This window comes from Pithys albifrons, chromosome 20 (assembly GCF_047495875.1).
Source record: "Pithys albifrons albifrons isolate INPA30051 chromosome 20, PitAlb_v1, whole genome shotgun sequence".
Taxonomy (NCBI): Eukaryota; Metazoa; Chordata; class Aves; order Passeriformes; family Thamnophilidae; genus Pithys; species Pithys albifrons.
The window spans coordinates 9518671-9534789 of NC_092477.1; the positions used below are offsets into that span (position 1 = coordinate 9518671).

General features: G+C 48.1%; 1 protein-coding gene across 1 annotated transcript; it reads left to right on the forward strand.

Annotated features, from left to right (window-relative positions):
- Positions 1-4571: 4571 nt before the first annotated feature.
- Positions 4572-15782, forward strand: GFI1B (growth factor independent 1B transcriptional repressor). The gene is made up of 7 exons (XM_071574399.1): positions 4572-4716; positions 9786-9914; positions 11445-11591; positions 12143-12402; positions 12664-12801; positions 13254-13419; positions 13875-15782. The coding sequence occupies exons 2-7, from the start codon at positions 9800-9802 to the stop codon at positions 14051-14053; spliced, it is 1005 nt and encodes a 334-aa protein (XP_071430500.1). The 5' UTR covers positions 4572-4716; positions 9786-9799; the 3' UTR covers positions 14054-15782.
- Positions 15783-16119: the final 337 nt, after the last annotated feature.

Sequence of the window (16119 nt, forward strand, 5' to 3'; positions counted from 1 at the left end):
CGGGGCTTTTCCCCCTCCCGCCGGTGTCTCCCGCCTCACGGGGTATCCCCACCCCGGTGGGGTGAGCGGGGGCGGGCGGGCAGCGGGCCCCGGGGCGTCCCGCGGCGGAGGAATCTCGGCGGAGAGGGCGCAGTGCGGCGCGGCGGTCGCGTGATGCGGTGGGCGGGGCCGCGCGCGGGCGGTAAACAAGGCCCGGCCTGAGGGGACGGCGGGTCCGGACCGGCCTTGGGGGCTCCAGGCGCTCCGGATCTGCCTTAGAGCGCCCCGCGAGGGGTGACAGTGCGCTGAAACACAGCCCAAAGCGCCCAGCACGGCCCTGACTTCACGTTTCGTGTGTGCGGGGCGATGCTGATGGGACGGGGCTCTGTGAGTCCCAGACAGACCTTCCTCCCGCCCCCCTCAGCCTTCAGGGCGCGCACCCCAAATGGAATTGATTTTACTCGCTGAACGTGCAAAGCTTGTTTTGTTCTCCCCACTTTTTGGACCCCTGAGGACTTCTTATCCAAACCATGCCCCAGTGTTGTTTTTTTTAAAACTTTCTTTCTACAATGCATCCAACACATGACACAAAACGTTCTATCTTGTCTTCTACATAAAGATTATTTTTCCCCCCTGTGGAGTAGGAAAGAAGGATGGAAACAGCCACAGGTTCTCCAGCTTTTGGGTTCGTGTGCCTTGTGCAGCAGGTTTCCAGCTCCACATTCCCATCCCTGCTCTGTGGGATCTCTGTGCTCCTCTTTTCCAGCTCCACATTCCCATCCCTGCTCTGTGGGATCTCTGTGCTCCTCTTTTCCAGCTCCACATTCCCATCCCTGCTCTGTGGGATTTCCGTGCTCCTCGTTTCCAGCTCCATATTCCCATCTGTGCTCCTCATTTCCAGCTCCACATTCCCATCCCTGCTCTGTGGGATCTCCATGTTCCTCATTTCTAGCTCCACATTCCCATCTGTGCTCCTCTTTTCCAGCTCCACATTCCCATCCCTGCCCTATGGGGTCTCCATGTTCCTCATTTCCAGCTCCACATTCCCATCCCTGCTCTGTGGGATCTCTGTGCTCCTCATTTCCAGCTCCACATTCCCATCTGTGCTCCTCGTTTCCAGCTCCACATTCCCATCCCTGCCCTATGGGATCTCTGTTCTCAATTTCCAGCTCCACATTCCCATCCCTGCACTGTGGAATCTCAATTCTCATTCTCCAAGGGGGAGCAGCTCAGTGGAGTAAAAGAGCTGCTTCTCTGGCTCTTGGCTCCACCTGAACTGCCCTCAGAGGCCACAGGAGTCACAGATGTTAAATTTGCAGGGTAAAAACCAGGTGTGAGGGAAGGAAAAGCAGATTAGAGCCCATCGGTGCATTCCTAACTCGCAGGGTTGTGTCTCCCTGCAGGGCTCAGAGTTCCTTCCCGCTGCACCTGCCATGGGTCATCCTGCCTGGGGATGAGATAGAGTTGCTCAGGGCCAGCATATTTTTAATCCAGTTCTGCCTCGTGCGTGGCAATTAATATTTATTACAGTCTGGACTCAGTGATGGTATTTTTTCCCTGCTGTGTTTGCTTAATGTGCCACAGGAAAGGGTGGAAATTAGAATGAGCTTCAGAAAAGAGCTGGAAGCAATTAGTTGTGTTATTTTACTGGGATTTAATTGTTGTAATGTTCAAATTGACAAAGCCTGGGTGCTGTAGAAAGGCTTTGCTGTTGGATTTGGAAGGAAAAGTGACTGCATTAGAATGGACACGGTATGTTGTAATTAACCTGTTTATTCTTACTGAGCTGTAGATTTAAAAATCTATTTAATTAAGGTGCACTGGAGCATGGGACATGTAGGAAGAGCTCACAGCATTGCACAAAATTAAACTGCCCTTGTGTGCAAGCAGAACTCTGTACATTCCCCATGGTCTGTGTGGGTCAGGGCCAGGACAAGCCTCTGGGAGCCCAGATAAGCCCTCTGTGGCTCTCCCTTCTCTGCTGATCCTGAAATAAGAAAAGACAACAGGGAAAACGATATCAACAGGAAGAGCATAAAATAAGAATGGCCACACGGGGTCAGCTCGAAGGTTCTTCCAGCCCCAAATGCACCTCCAGCACTGTGGGTTTATAATTCAGCTTGGATGGTGATTTCAGTGCAGAGGTGATCAGTTTAACAGGAGCCATAGACAGAAATCCTGGGAAGAACACAGCAAGCCAAGGTGATCAGTGACTTCACTCCCACCTTCTGTAGGAACTCCTGAAATAAAATAAAGGGAGAAGGGGTGGGTGAGAGCTGATCCAGAGCCAGCAGCATCCCCATCTCCCTTCAGACACTCCCTCAGAAATGAGGGTGTCAGTGCACATTATCTCAGGGATCAGTTGGTCTGCAATTACACCTGGGCTGTGTGAGCTGGTGACAACCTGGGGAGGTGGAACAGCTCATACAGATGTTACTACTGGAGATGTATCCATCTCCTTTTCCATGGGAATGTGCCCAATGCTTTCTGGAAATCAGCTGTCTGGGGAGGTTGTACTGAACACAGAATCACAGAATGGCCTGGGTTGGAAAGGACCTAAAAGATTTTGACACAACTACTTTTCTAGAGGGTTTTTTTTGTGTGTATGGTTGACTTGGTTTTAGTGTCTCAAGTTTAAGAGCCACACTCTGCAGCCTTTTGCACTTGGTATCCAGGGGAAGGCTGTGCTCAGGGGTGCCAGCTCCAACGTTTAATAAAATAGCATCTCAGCCCTTCCAGCAGCTTGTCATTTCCCTGTTTTGTTTAATTCCTGTAACTGTCTTCATATGAAACCCTGAAGCTGCAATGTACATTTTGGGTTTCTGTTACAATGCTTGTTTTTCTAGCGGGAAATGTAATCCCTGAAATGCCTGTGTTTAAGGGGATGCAAATCAGCTCGTGAGCACAATGCCTTGGGAACGTTTCTTTCATGCAAAACCCCTGCTAGATAAATAAGGAGGGGAGGAGGGAGAGGGGAAAGGGATTGTTCGCTTCTATAAACAACAAGAATTAATTAGGCTCCGTAAATGGCAGATGGGTGAAGATCAAAATCTGAATCTTTCTCAATGTGGGTGAAATCCACGCTCCTATCTGCGAGTTGCATCAAGCCCCGTTGCACAGCCTGGCCGGTGCCATGGGGCAATGGCACGGCTGGTACGGGGGGCTGGGGACAGCAGGGCCTGCCGTGGTGGGATGCAGGATCCCAAAGCTGTCCCCCTGGAGTGTCCTGCTCCTTGAGGGACACACCGGGCTGGCGGTGGGGCAGGACAAAGGTTGGCGCTTCCTGGTGTTCGCCAGCCTGAGCTGCAGCAGGAAAAGGCACCAACCGAGTCCTGGCTTAACGCAACCAACTGAAGGAAGCGGCGAAATGCGCTGAAAGCCCACGGGGAGCAGGAAAAGTCCGTCTCTAAAGGCATTTTGCTGCTTTGTCCTGGCACTCAGCGTCCCACGGCTGCAGGAACACCTCCGTACCTCGGGAATTATAAACTGGGAAGGCACCTTTTCCCTCCCCGTTCCATGGAGGGCACACACAGCTCATGGCACTGCGCGCCTGCACAGGCAGGAAGGTTGGGATAACCAAACAATAGGTGAAATCAAGGAATTCCTCCCCTCTCCTCATTTGGGGAGATCAGTTCTCTTTGTTTGTTCCCAAATAAGAGTCATGCTGACGGATTCTGGAAGGAAAATCTGTGTTTCCAGCTCCTGTTCCCACCTGTGCCAGAGCAAACCTGGGAACAGCCACTCTGCCCCTGCTCCATTTTCCCTCCTTCCACCTGCCATTATGAGGCTTTGACACTCAATTTATCTCCCATTTTCAAACCCATTCTCAAACCTTTTCTGAAAGCAATTGATAGAAGTGCAAATTCTTATTATTGCTCTTGAAGAGCTTTTTCCAGAGCTGTTGTTAATGAGCTTGCTTAATGAGCTTTCTTAAATCTATATTTATACCCTTTATACAGCTGTATATAGATAGAGCAACGCCTAAAATATGTGTGGATTACACACACATATGCCTGGGAAAATGAAGGCTGATTAACACGCATCTTCTTTGGTTATGCCATGCAAGTATTTATTCCTTTTTCTTTGGAAATTGGAGAGATAAAAGATCCATTCTGGAATAAAATAATTCTGTGCATATGTGCTCGATGGTTTTGTTTATGAGCCTGAACTATGTGAGTGTGTGTGTGTGTGAGACAGATGGTGTGTCTGTTTGTGAAAGATACGATGTGGGGATGAATGTGTGTAAAAATACAAGTTTCTTAAGGGCTTTTTGTTTGGTTTTTTTGTTTTCTTTTTAAAGAAAAGGCAAAATAAACGCCTGCTTGGTACAATGTTTCCCCGTGTCGTGCTCTTTGTCAATATGACAGAGGAGGATCCCCGCAGGAGGAGAAGCTGCCCAGAAAGTGCAGGGTGCTGCCCCCAGGGCTCCGAGCTGGGCATCGTGAATTCTCTTCAAGTTTTCAAAGTCCTGGAAAGTTTTGATAAGCAAATACTTTCTGGGCTCTGCTTCTTGATTGGCTGTTTCTTCACCGCCAGATTTTGACACAAATAATCTGATTGAAAAATCAGGGAGGGGAACAGGGGGAAAAAAACCAACAGAGAAAAAAAGGAGAAGTGTCTATTTCAGCAGACTGTGACCAAGTGAAAAAGTGGAAGAGGAGTCCTGAGAGAAGGCGACGTCGCGCTTGTCTGGGGAGATTTCCAGGAGAATCCAGTAAAGCAAAGTCCCCCAAACAGGTGATTAATTTATCCTTTTAAATACTTCTATTTTATTTTTTCCTCATTTCTCTGATATGTTTTCTCTAAGCTTTTTTTCCTTCTTCTTTGCTTCTCTTTGCAAATATGTGACATATTCCCTGGAGTGAGTTGCTTGCCCTGAGGATTCCTTTATGGTGACAGTTCACTTGACTCGTTTGATTTGAACCTTTTAAAATGATATTCCATATAAACCTTTTAAAATTATATACTTCAGTCTCACATGTGACAATGGTAACAGTAGAACAAAATGTCAGGGATGTGACAATGGTCTCATACCTGTGTCCCAGCAAGCTCCATCAGCAGGAGCAGTTTTTAGATGCAGAGTTTTGGGCTTTGCCATTAAGGGACAAACTGTGTTTCCCCTTTTAATTGCTCCTTTGCAGGGCCAGACCTTTAATTCAGAGAGCAGCACAGCTCTGCTCACATCACCTGCACCAGTTTTGCCAGATGACAATTCAGCCTCTCCTCCTCAGGATTTTTTCTTTAAATCTATCTTTTATTAATTTTCCACCCTTTTTAAGTATACTTTGATTAGTGTAACAGTTTTTAGCATATGGAATTAGCTATTTATAGGTGCTTCTCATATCCCACCAGATTGATTCGATACATTAAGCAGGAAAGCAAATGATTTGCAAGTTCAGTAAGTGCATCTATACATTAAGGGGATATAGAATTTATTAGATTGCACTGTACAACTCTTATCTGTCCATGGAAACCCAAGGAAAAGTTTCCCAAAGCCAGTGGCATTCCCAGCATCACTGGGAGCTACATGAGGTTTCCAAAGAACAGATGCTGCAATTGCAGTCTAAACGTTTTCCCAGGTACTACAGATACAACAGCATTTCTGTTCCACTCCTGGGACAAAATTTCCACCATAATTTGCTACCCCTGCCAAAATGTCCATTTTCCCAGTCTTATCACAGGAATTAAAAATGTCCTGCTCGTTTTTCCACTGAAAAAGCCACATTGAAATGACTTGCCCCGAGTCCATTTGATTTTGCAAGGGTGGAGTAGTTAAGACATGATTAATTTTGTAAAGAACTGGAATTCTTTCAGATTTGACTTTAAAGAGTCAGGACTCCATAAACCCTCTTATTTTTTCAATTTTATTTTCCTATTTTATTCTATTTGGGCTCTTAAACATTTCAGACACATCGTGTTCTGGTTTGTGCTTTTTTCTTCAAAAATGTAGTTGTTTGAAAGACAAACTATTCTGTATTTTGGAAGCTTCTCCTTTGCCAGAAAGAAGAGGAAAAGAAGCAATATTAAGATATAAGTGTAAGTTAAGCAATGAAGGGAATAAGTATCTTTTAGCCTAAAACTTTGTACACTCATCAATTTATATGAAGGTATATATGAATTGCTAGTTACCATTAAGTGTTTCTGCAGAGTGTTGTGAGAAAAAGTGTTTTATCTCTGCAATCTGAAAATGGATTTACTTGAATTTAGAGAAAAATGGAAATCAGTTTTAGAATGAAAGTTTTGCTGTAGATGAGGTGACACAATCCTGCAAACATCTGTCCCCACTGGAGGCTCCACAACCTAATTCAATGAGAATATGAATTTCTTCTAAATTATATCAAAGGACTCAGTCCCGTGGGTTTGGGAACTGTGAGCTGCTGTGTGATGAAGTGGGAGCTGGAGCTTCATTACGAGCATTGGATCCAGTGGAATTGGGATCCTGGAGTCAGAATCCACTCCTTAAATTGAAAAACAAACCCTTTTTATTTGGTTCTTTCACCATCTGCAGCGTTTCAGCATCACATTAGAGATTTACGTGGGATACTCTACAAAATCACCAGAGATCGTTGCTGAGGACGAGGGAATTTGGAGTTTGGACACAGAGGGGAACACACAAATGTTGGGTCTGCTCTTAGATCAGACTGAGGGATTTGTGACTGACAAAAGAAACCTTCCTAACGTGCTTTGGGTGAGGTACCCAAAATAGTGAAACAGTTTTTTTCCCCCTGGGTCCTGCTGCCTTTTCCTCGGGGCACATTCTAACATTATTATACAGCTGCATGAATGGCAAACAAATAGGAATGTCAGTTCTAGCTGGTTACTAGTTTTATATTGAATTAAAAAAGAAAAATCTAGGACTCTTCCATTTTCATTGGGAACATGAACTCCCTTGTGCACTTTGCAGGCCAGGTAGAAACTGCTGCCCCAGGGGCTGAAAGGAAGAGATTCCATACAAATAAAGCTTGATTTTCAGCCAAAGACTGGAGTTAAATTCTGTTAGAAGCTTCAGTGGCTCTGAGATGTGTTGGGATCTGCTGTGCACAGCACTGCTTTCCCTGGGACATGGTTAGCCCTCAGCAGCAGCTGCTCTCTTGCTACTGATAATCTGGAGTTTCAAGGAAAAGACAGTACTTTTTCCTCTCACAATCTCTGCTTGTAGCTCTCCTCTGAACCTGGTTGTGTGAATCACAAAGACAGTGCAGTGCAGTTGTTAATTAACTCTGCCTGGGACTCCCAGTTCCTGTTTTTTGCTCTAAAATGGGGTGGGGGAAGGTGACTTCCTTTTGCAACGTTCAGTCCATTGGAGATCAGCACAGCCCCTCCTCAGCACTCACAGTCCTGGACCAAATCTGACTTTCCCATGTGCTGGGGCAAGCACATCCAGAAAGCCCCTGTGGATTCCTGTGCATCTGCTTTCAGCCACCATCAGAAAAGAGGGGCTGGACTTGGGGGCATTGTGTGCTTGGCATGTGGGCACTGCCATAAACCACTGCAGTGCTTGAGCCATCCATCTCCAACCCTCTGATTTACCTGGCTGAGCTGTCCAGCTGCTGCCAGAGGGTTCTGTAGCCAGAGGGCAGGGAAAGCAGCTCTTCCAGCAGCACTGCTGGGTGCAGGGTGTCCCTCCACATCGAGTTACCCACTGCCAGAGCTTCTTCCTCCACGTGTCAGGAAGCCCAGGGAAGTTAATTGGTTAATTTAGGCAGAGAAATCCAATGTCTAAAGCTTTCTGGAATGAATACCCTCCATTGTGGGCACAGTCCTGCCCCACCACATGGGAAAATCCCTGTATATCCCAGTGGAAATTCCATGTATAAAGGGTTTGTGGCAGGACTTTAACTTGGGGCACGTCTATAATGCAGAGTGTGGCTCCTTACCCAGGTACCTCACCTGGGACTGACCAAGAGCTGCTAAAGGGTTACAGCCACTGCAGAACACTCCTGGAGCTGGTTCTGTGCCTGTAGCTTTTCACTGGACAGAGACTCTTTACAACTCTGAGAATGAACCTCAGTAGGGAGCCCCCCAAGAGCAAAACCAGCCATGTACTTCAAGTCCCTTCCCTCAAGGGCTGCTTTATGGTTCATCTTCAATACTGTTTTGTCCTCTTTCTAAAATTAAATTAACAAATCTACTCTTGGCCTCTCTTATCTCTTATTCATCTCAAGTTACATGCAAATTTCTTGGAAAAAGATGAAGAAAAACAGGTGAGTCATTTCAGAGGAAAAAGTGGCTGGAGATACCAAGAGTTGTCCCTGAAATCATAGAGGAAGCAGTGGAAGTCCTGGACCAGATTTAAACAGGCAGCTCTAACTGCATATCCCAAGGGACTGGTGGGCACCCTGGCAGTGCCCCTGCCCACAGGAGACTTTGCTGTGGGAATCCCACAGCAGATGGACCTGCAGCTTTAGGCACCACTGTAAATGTGGCCCTCGGACCTTTTAACAGCACAGCACTGAGCTGTGTAATTATATTTAGCATGAAGGGGTAGTGCAGGTGTTTGTGAACCCCAGGGAGCAGATCTTTCCATCCCTGGCTGCTTGGGATTCCAGGAGTCCACACTGCTCTACCCTGACTTAGACATTTCATGTCATTCCTACATAACAGGAGCAAACTGTGAATTTTTGGAGGTTTTCTCTAGTAAATAAGTAGGTTACACAGAACTGCTCTCAGGACAGAACAAAACTTCTTAAGTTTCCAGTCAACAATGAGCCAGGACTTAGTGACGACTTTTCATATGAAATATGGCAAGATTTGTTTTTAGTGCCACTATCCCAAACAATTACAAGGGAAAATGCAAATGCACATGCAAATGAGGCACCAGCTGATATTGCTGCACACAACATGGCTCCTGTTGTCTCAGTGCCTCCAGGAGAGCAGTTAGCAGCCCTGGCAGGGGCACAGGGCGGGCTGGGATCTGGATAGCACAGATAACAGATGCATTGCAAGGGAAATTTGGACGATTAAATTTCAGCATTTTATGTTTGTTCCTCACCCGCCATTTCAACGGTCTGCAGTGTTTGAATCAGGTCCAAGAGGTCACCTCTCACCCAGCCCTGCTGCTCTGCCTCTGCCCCACTGCTCTTTGCCAGCCAGAACTCAAACTCTGCTCAAGCTACTCACCCAGAGGGAGACCCACCACACCTCATGGCTAAAGGGATTTTCTGCTGTCTCAGTCCTATTATTGTTGCTGTTTCTACAATTAATGTTTCTGTAGCAATTTCACAGAAGAGCCCATGCCATGGCTTGGGACTGGGCTCTTTCAGGGGCAGTGCAAACACTCAGGGGGACCTTTTCTCCAAGGGGGAATCTCCAAGCCCTGCTTTCCACTGTGTCCTCTCAGGGAGGGTAAGATCAGACAAACACCATGTTCTGTAGCCAGGGCAGGGAGTTACAAGACATCCTGGCTTCCAGTGTGTCTGCCCCAGGCAGTTTTGGTCTGTCCACAGCCCTCAGTGTAAGCCTGTCTCTGTTTCTCCCCATACACCATCAAGATCACTGTAATCCTTTGCCTCAGCCCGGGGTAGATTGGGAAGGGTAATTTTTCTCACAGTAAGTTTTACATTTAGCCCCTTCCACAGCTCTGTGTTTTCCTCAGAGCTGAGATCCATCACACACCTAACCCATCCAACCCCTCCCTGCTCCTCAGCTGACTGGAGGACCTTTGAGGTGATCTCTTCATGTCCCCAGCAGAAGAGTTTTAATTCTCATCACTGCTGCTCACAGAGCTGATGTGCTGGGGGAACAAATGGGAACTTACCCCCTGAGCCACAGAGATTTACCTGCTGTTTTTTTCTGTTTTTGCCCAGAAAGTGAATGGAAAATGCCACGTTCCTTTTTGGTGAAGAGCAAAAAGGCTCATACCTACCACCAGCACCGCTTTGTGGAAGATGACCTGCCTGTACTCACGTGGGGTCCAGTGACCTCTCCCTTCACTGGTGAGTCAATCCATCCACTGGGCCTGTAAGAACACACCAAGGCAAATCAGTAATGGAGGAGGCAGCTAAAGGAGTGGGATGAGTGAGCTGAAGAGCATTGAAGGGCTTCCACACAGGCATGTCAGCCTAAGGACAAACTGATCCCTTGCTGTGTGTCCTCTTTCTCTCCACCAAATCCACACGGTCCCACTGAAACCAAATTTAGATCCTCCCTTTTTTCCTGCTTGGTTGCTGGGGAGATTTGAGATAGAAGGTTGCTGTGTGGAGTTGGTCACATTTGGGATAGATGGCCAATTTCAGGCCACTAAGAGTGGGGAGAGGAGCTTGCACTTGGTTGTCAGTCTTCTACCAACTCCTCACAACTCTGCACCTCCATCTCCAGCTTCCCATGTTCACTGCCCACATTGTCTCTGGATTGCACCCTCTGTACCTCAGGGTGTTATCACCTTTTCCCAATGATTTTCAAGGCAGGCTTCAGCCAGAGAGAGAAAATGCTGGGGATACCCTCACACTGCCTGTGGGGAGTGCAACACACTCATGGCTGAAGGGCCAGCTGCTCTCTACTGTATTAACACCAACCAACACAGCTTCTGCCTGTGCCTGCTGCCCTCCCTCTGCTCCTGTTCCCACTCTCCCACAGCCATCCCACAGCGGCAGGGCTGGAGAAATTATCTTCTTCCTTCAGGCACCATTCAAATTTTCTTTATTCAAATCTAGAATCAACTTACTCTTTGTTCTAGCCCTGGCTATCAAATTAGAGTCCAACCCTGTGATAAGTTTGCTAAAAAAGAAAGGAGGTGACATTTTAATTTCAGTTCCTGCCATCATCCTTTGACTGTTTGTTGTGTCTGTCTGGTGCACTGGAGGGTTTTGATGACAGGTAAATACTGTCCTTCAGCAGACCTGTCCCATCTCCAGCAGAAAGGAGGCACATGTGTTGGACCTCTGTCCATTTTAGATTCTTATTACAAAATCTGTGTGTAACAAGAGCTGGTTGGTCTCTCTAAGGGCTGGGACCAGCATGGAGAGATGGGAATGTGGGCAGGAGGAGATGAGGCTCAGTGCTCTTTGCAACTGCATAAGCAGTTACCTCCTCTCTGCTTCCCTTCTTGGCTGTCCATAAATCCAGGTTAACAAAACCCAGCTCTCTTAGGAGAGGGGTGGGGAGGTTAATAAGTTAGTGATTGTTAGTTACCCACACAAATGGAAATGGTTTTAAATAGGGAAATTATTCTTACAGACACATGGCCTCCTAGTGTTGATTCACTCTCACTATACATGGTATTGAGTGTCCTATCATCTCATCCTGCTCCCTCTACCTTGCCAGTCTCATCCTGCTTGGAATTTCCCTTTGTCAGCAATGGACAGACCTTGATTGCCCTGCTGATCACACCACTCTGCACCTACTCAGGGAATTGAGCACGGGCTGCTGTATCCAGGCATGAGTTCAGGCAGGAGCACAAAACTCACCTGAACAGACTCTCCTGGTAACAGCAAGAACGACCTAACTGTGCCTCTGCTGTGTTACAGCCACAGGAGACAGGACACCAGAGGACATCAAGAGACAGGACCTGGAGTGTGTGGTTCCAAAACAAGAAAAGGACCCACCTGAACTGAAAGAAGAAAGTGTCCCTGTGCAGTACCTGAGCAGGATGGTGCCAGGCCCTTCAGCTCAAGGTCTGCTACCCAACCCCACAAACTGCAAAGAGGTCAGGGCTGGGCTGGCTTATGGAGCCCCTAAAACTGGCTCCAGATTTTCAGCAAATGGCAGCTCTTACTTTGACATCAATGGTCAAACGTGTCCCAGGCTGAGCTCATCAGGAGCATTCTGTATTTCCTTTACAGTTCTGGTTTAGATCAGCATCTCTCTGAAGGATGGTACTGGGATTCCCAGTGAATGGACCTCCCCATTTCAGTGCAGCTCTGTGCTCTGGGGTGTCCATGTGTTGCTCCAATGCCATATGAGGCAGGGCTAGCAGGAGGTTTAATATTCCCTTAGCATAAAATTTCCATGACATTCTTTGTCATGAACTTTCCTCAGATTGGAATCAAAGTCCCCGACAGGAACTTTGCATGGGGAATCAGGATTTGAATTGAGGAGGAGGAGTTGCCAACTGAACTCCCAAGGTCAGGCAGTGGGGAAATGGTAGCTGGGGAAGTTTTTTACTGGTGCCCAAGTTCAGGACAATGGTGTGACACTCACTTCTCCCCTTCTTTTGCAAACTCAGAGATAGCCATCCCACCTCTGCAGATCAAGGACTGCATTAACACAACCACCTCTGCCTTCTACAAGACTGGCTTCTCTTGGGATGCTTTCCACGTGCCATACAGCTACCAACAGATGTCCTCCACCATGCAGTCAGCCCTCCTGGAGCACCCTGTCAGCCTGTATGGCAGCCACCTCCTGCCGAGCTCCGAGCCCCCCCTGGACTACAGCATGCACTATTCCTCAGACATGGAGACCTACCACTGTGTGAAGTGCAACAAGGTGTGTGTCACAGGGGAACCTCAGGCATGGGGAGGGCCTGCAGTGATTTGCAGTCCATACAGCAGCGTTTCACTGAGTCACAGCAAAGTGTGGCTGAAAATGGGCCCCCTAGTCAGGAGAACAAGTACAAAGGCGCTGGGAGTGGTGCAGTTCACATGGCCCATGAGAGGGAAAAATCAAATAAAGAGGAGGAATTGAAAACAGAGGTGGAGACACAGCCCCTTCATGCCAAAAGAAGATCTCTGGCATTTTGTTTTGCAGGTATTCTCCACTCCCCATGGACTGGAGGTCCATGTCCGAAGGTCTCACAGTGGGACCCGCCCCTTTGCTTGTGAAGTTTGTGGCAAAACCTTTGGGCACGCTGTGAGCCTGGAGCAGCACACCAATATCCACTCCCAGGTGGGTAGGATGTGTCCAGAGAACCAGCTCTCCAGACCTCCTGAGAGCCTTGACCGTAGCTATTGCTTAATCCATTATAGAGGAAGTCACATTTCCTAGGTTACAAACATCACGTCTTTCCTGTAGCACCCAGTGACAACAACAGGAGCTCTGCAGACCACAGATCATAGATCTTGGTCTCACAAATCTCAGACTGCCTTGGATGGGAGGGGAGGATCATTGCTACTTATTCTTCTGTGCCTCACCTCCTCCTAAAGGGTGCAGGAGTTTGGATCACAAGATGTAAATGCATTTCCATAAGTAACCCTTCCTGCATTCCCTTTGTGCTGCACCAGCATGTCAGTCCAGGAGCCAAGGAGATTTGCTTATCAAATCTACTATTCTCATCACTCTTCAAGCTCTGTCACATGTCTTGCAGCCTCAGACATCCCATGATTTTCTTTCCCCAACAGGAAAGAAGCTTTGAGTGCAAGATGTGTGGGAAGACATTCAAACGTTCCTCCACGCTGTCCACTCACCTGCTGATCCACTCGGACACCCGGCCCTATCCCTGCCAATACTGTGGCAAGCGCTTCCACCAGAAGTCGGATATGAAGAAACACACTTACATCCACACTGGTGAGAAATCAAAGATTCCCAGTAAGCAAATGCAAGTTAGAGCCCATTGTGTCCATGCACATACATAGATACAGCGATACTGGACCAGGGAGAAGTCCAGGGGCACGGAAAGTTGTTATTGCCTGTGTGATAGGATGGCAGGAGGTCAAAGCATCACTGAGTTGCATGTTCTCCTCTTTGTGACAAGGAGGTGGTCACTGACCAGCCTCTGGTGCTTGTCATGGTTGTACCCAGCCCTGGATGCAGGCAGGGCATGGATCACCCAGCTGGAGAGGGCTGCCTCTGGCTCTTCCCACGCTCTGGCGCTGGATCACAGTCCAGATGGGCTGGATAGCTGGGCTGGCAGCTCCCTGATGCCCAAGCACAGCCAGTCAGGCCTGAGTGTGCTGAAGGGCATTTCTACCTCCTTGCTCTCACCTGTTAAAGTGTTTTTTACCATTTTCTGTGCCCTGCAGGGGAGAAGCCCCACAAATGCCAGGTCTGTGGCAAAGCCTTCAGCCAGAGCTCCAACCTCATCACTCACAGCCGCAAACACACCGGGTTCAAGCCCTTCAGCTGCGAGCTCTGTGCCAAGGGCTTCCAGCGCAAGGTGGATCTGCGGAGGCACCGGGAGACACAGCACAGCCTCAAGTGAGAGGTGGCTCCAGGTCTGTGCTGGAGCTTCCACTGCAGACTGTCCCCAGCATCTCCATCCAGTGTGGGACTGCCCACCTCATAAAGCTCATATGGCATCCTGTGTTCCCCCAGGGACTGACAAAGTCATGTCATTGGCTTTGGTGTTTGGCAACTCAGGGCCTTGCACATCCCCAAAAAACCTGGGAGGGGGGTCTGACTTTTCAATTACAACAGGTACCAGCCCAGATCTGACATCATCTGCTCAAGTGCAAATCCAGAGGAATTGCTTCAGGGTCACTGTTACTCTGGATTTCCACCACGTGCAGAATCCGGTTCATCAGCTGCCCAGCAGTGAGGTGGGAACTCCTGGGCCAGTGGCAGCCACAGGCTGTGCCAAGCCAGTGCCGTGACCATGTCCTGCTCCAATGGCTGGGAAGAGAAGGCCGGGGCATGCAACTAGATGGCATTCAGTGAGCTGTGTTCAGCCTGGACAAGGCTTCTGCAGAGACTTGCCCAGGCCATAAATTCTGCCAACAGACACCTAAAGTCATTTCTTTCAGCAGAGCGTTTACTGTGATCAAATGACAAGTTAACTGTGCTGTATTTTTAGCTTGGAGTGGGAGGCAAACACTGAAGAAACAGCTCCTATCCCTAGCTGATAACAGGGGTCTCTAAATACATTCCTCAGACACACCATGCTGCAGAGATCCCTGGCTTGGTGGCAAGCAAGCTCCAGAAGGGCCATGCCACAGCACCAGGCACAAGCCCCATGTCCTGGTACCCTGGGAGAGCCTGGCTGCCCTTGGAATCTGGGCTTGTATGTCTCACAGTATGTCAGTGCATGCTGGACATACCAGCCCAGAGCTGTCCTGGGCAATCCTGTGTCACTGCATGGTCAGGACTGGCCCTTGGATATCGATGTCCAGGGCCAGAATTCTGCTTTGCAGCCACTCTGTGAAAGGAGGAAGTGGCTGAGCCTGTACACGCTGGCAGAGTGTGCAAGTACCTTACAAATATTGTACAAACAGAGCAGTGGCATTTCCTCCTCCTTCCAGGCCTAGAGTTTGAAGCAAAGCACTGGAACAGGTAAATGAACCAGTTCCTCTCCAAGCTCTGCTACATTCTCCCTGTCTAACCTTTGGCAAGTCACTGCACTGGGCTTTTGCTTCTCCACCCCTCCAGTGACATGGGGTCATTCACTCAGGTTTGTAGAGTCCCTGAGTTCTCAGCAGGAAGGACAAAGTATTATTATAACATAAATATGACAAGTGCTTCCAGTTAAGCAGAGCACTGCAGCAGCACACAGCCCACTCCTTAACTACATCCCTGAACACACGGCCTTGGACAATGACACCAGTGGGAATTACCCTGGGAATGGGCTGTGGCACAAACCATTTCACTCCAAAGGTTTATGAGGGAAGGCTGCCAATGTGGGCAAAGACACATGGTCCAAGTGGAAAATTCATGTATTGCCAGGAGAGAAGATGTCTGTCCTGCTCTCAGTTACACTGCTGTAAATCCAAAGTTATTCTCCCAAGACCTAAAATGTACTTGCCCCTGTTTTATGCTGTGCCTAAGCTGTTAGTTACTAATATGCACTATGGAAGCTCTAAACAGAGTCTGTACTCCTGGCTTTACTTGTGCACTGTAAATATGTATTTATACTTATTCTAATGTATATTTTTATTGCTCTGTACCAAACAGTGACAACATGTAGAGGCCTGCTGGGATTTATCTGATAAATCTGTTCCCTCTCAGTAACTGGGCTAACAAAGTGTATTTCATCCAAACACCCATTTCAGGAATGGCTCATGCTGGGCCCTGGAGGTGCAGGAGGTGGGATGGGGTGGAAAAGAAGAGAAGGAGTATGGCATTGCTCTGTATGGCTTGAATGGAAATAAAGATGGAAATTCACATGTAGAACAGGCTTCCCATCAGGGAGACATTCACCCTCAGAGATAGGTTGATGCAGAGAGCCACAGAGGGTACTATCAAAGTCTTCATTAAACCTCTCCTGTCCTTTCCTGAGTCATGGCAGAGCCTGCTCAGGGCAGGGGTTCTGGGGATGGAACTGGTTCCCAGGTC

Excerpts from the sequence above, each read along its gene's own strand:
- GFI1B (XM_071574399.1), top strand. The coding sequence starts at position 9,800 with ATGCCACGTTCCTTTTTGGTGAAGAGCAAAAAGGCTCATACCTACCAC. Across the intron at positions 9,915-11,444 it reads AGTGACCTCTCCCTTCACTG|CCACAGGAGACAGGACACCA; the intron begins GTGAGTCAATCC and ends GCTGTGTTACAG. Across the intron at positions 12,403-12,663 it reads ACTGTGTGAAGTGCAACAAG|GTATTCTCCACTCCCCATGG; the intron begins GTGTGTGTCACA and ends TTTGTTTTGCAG.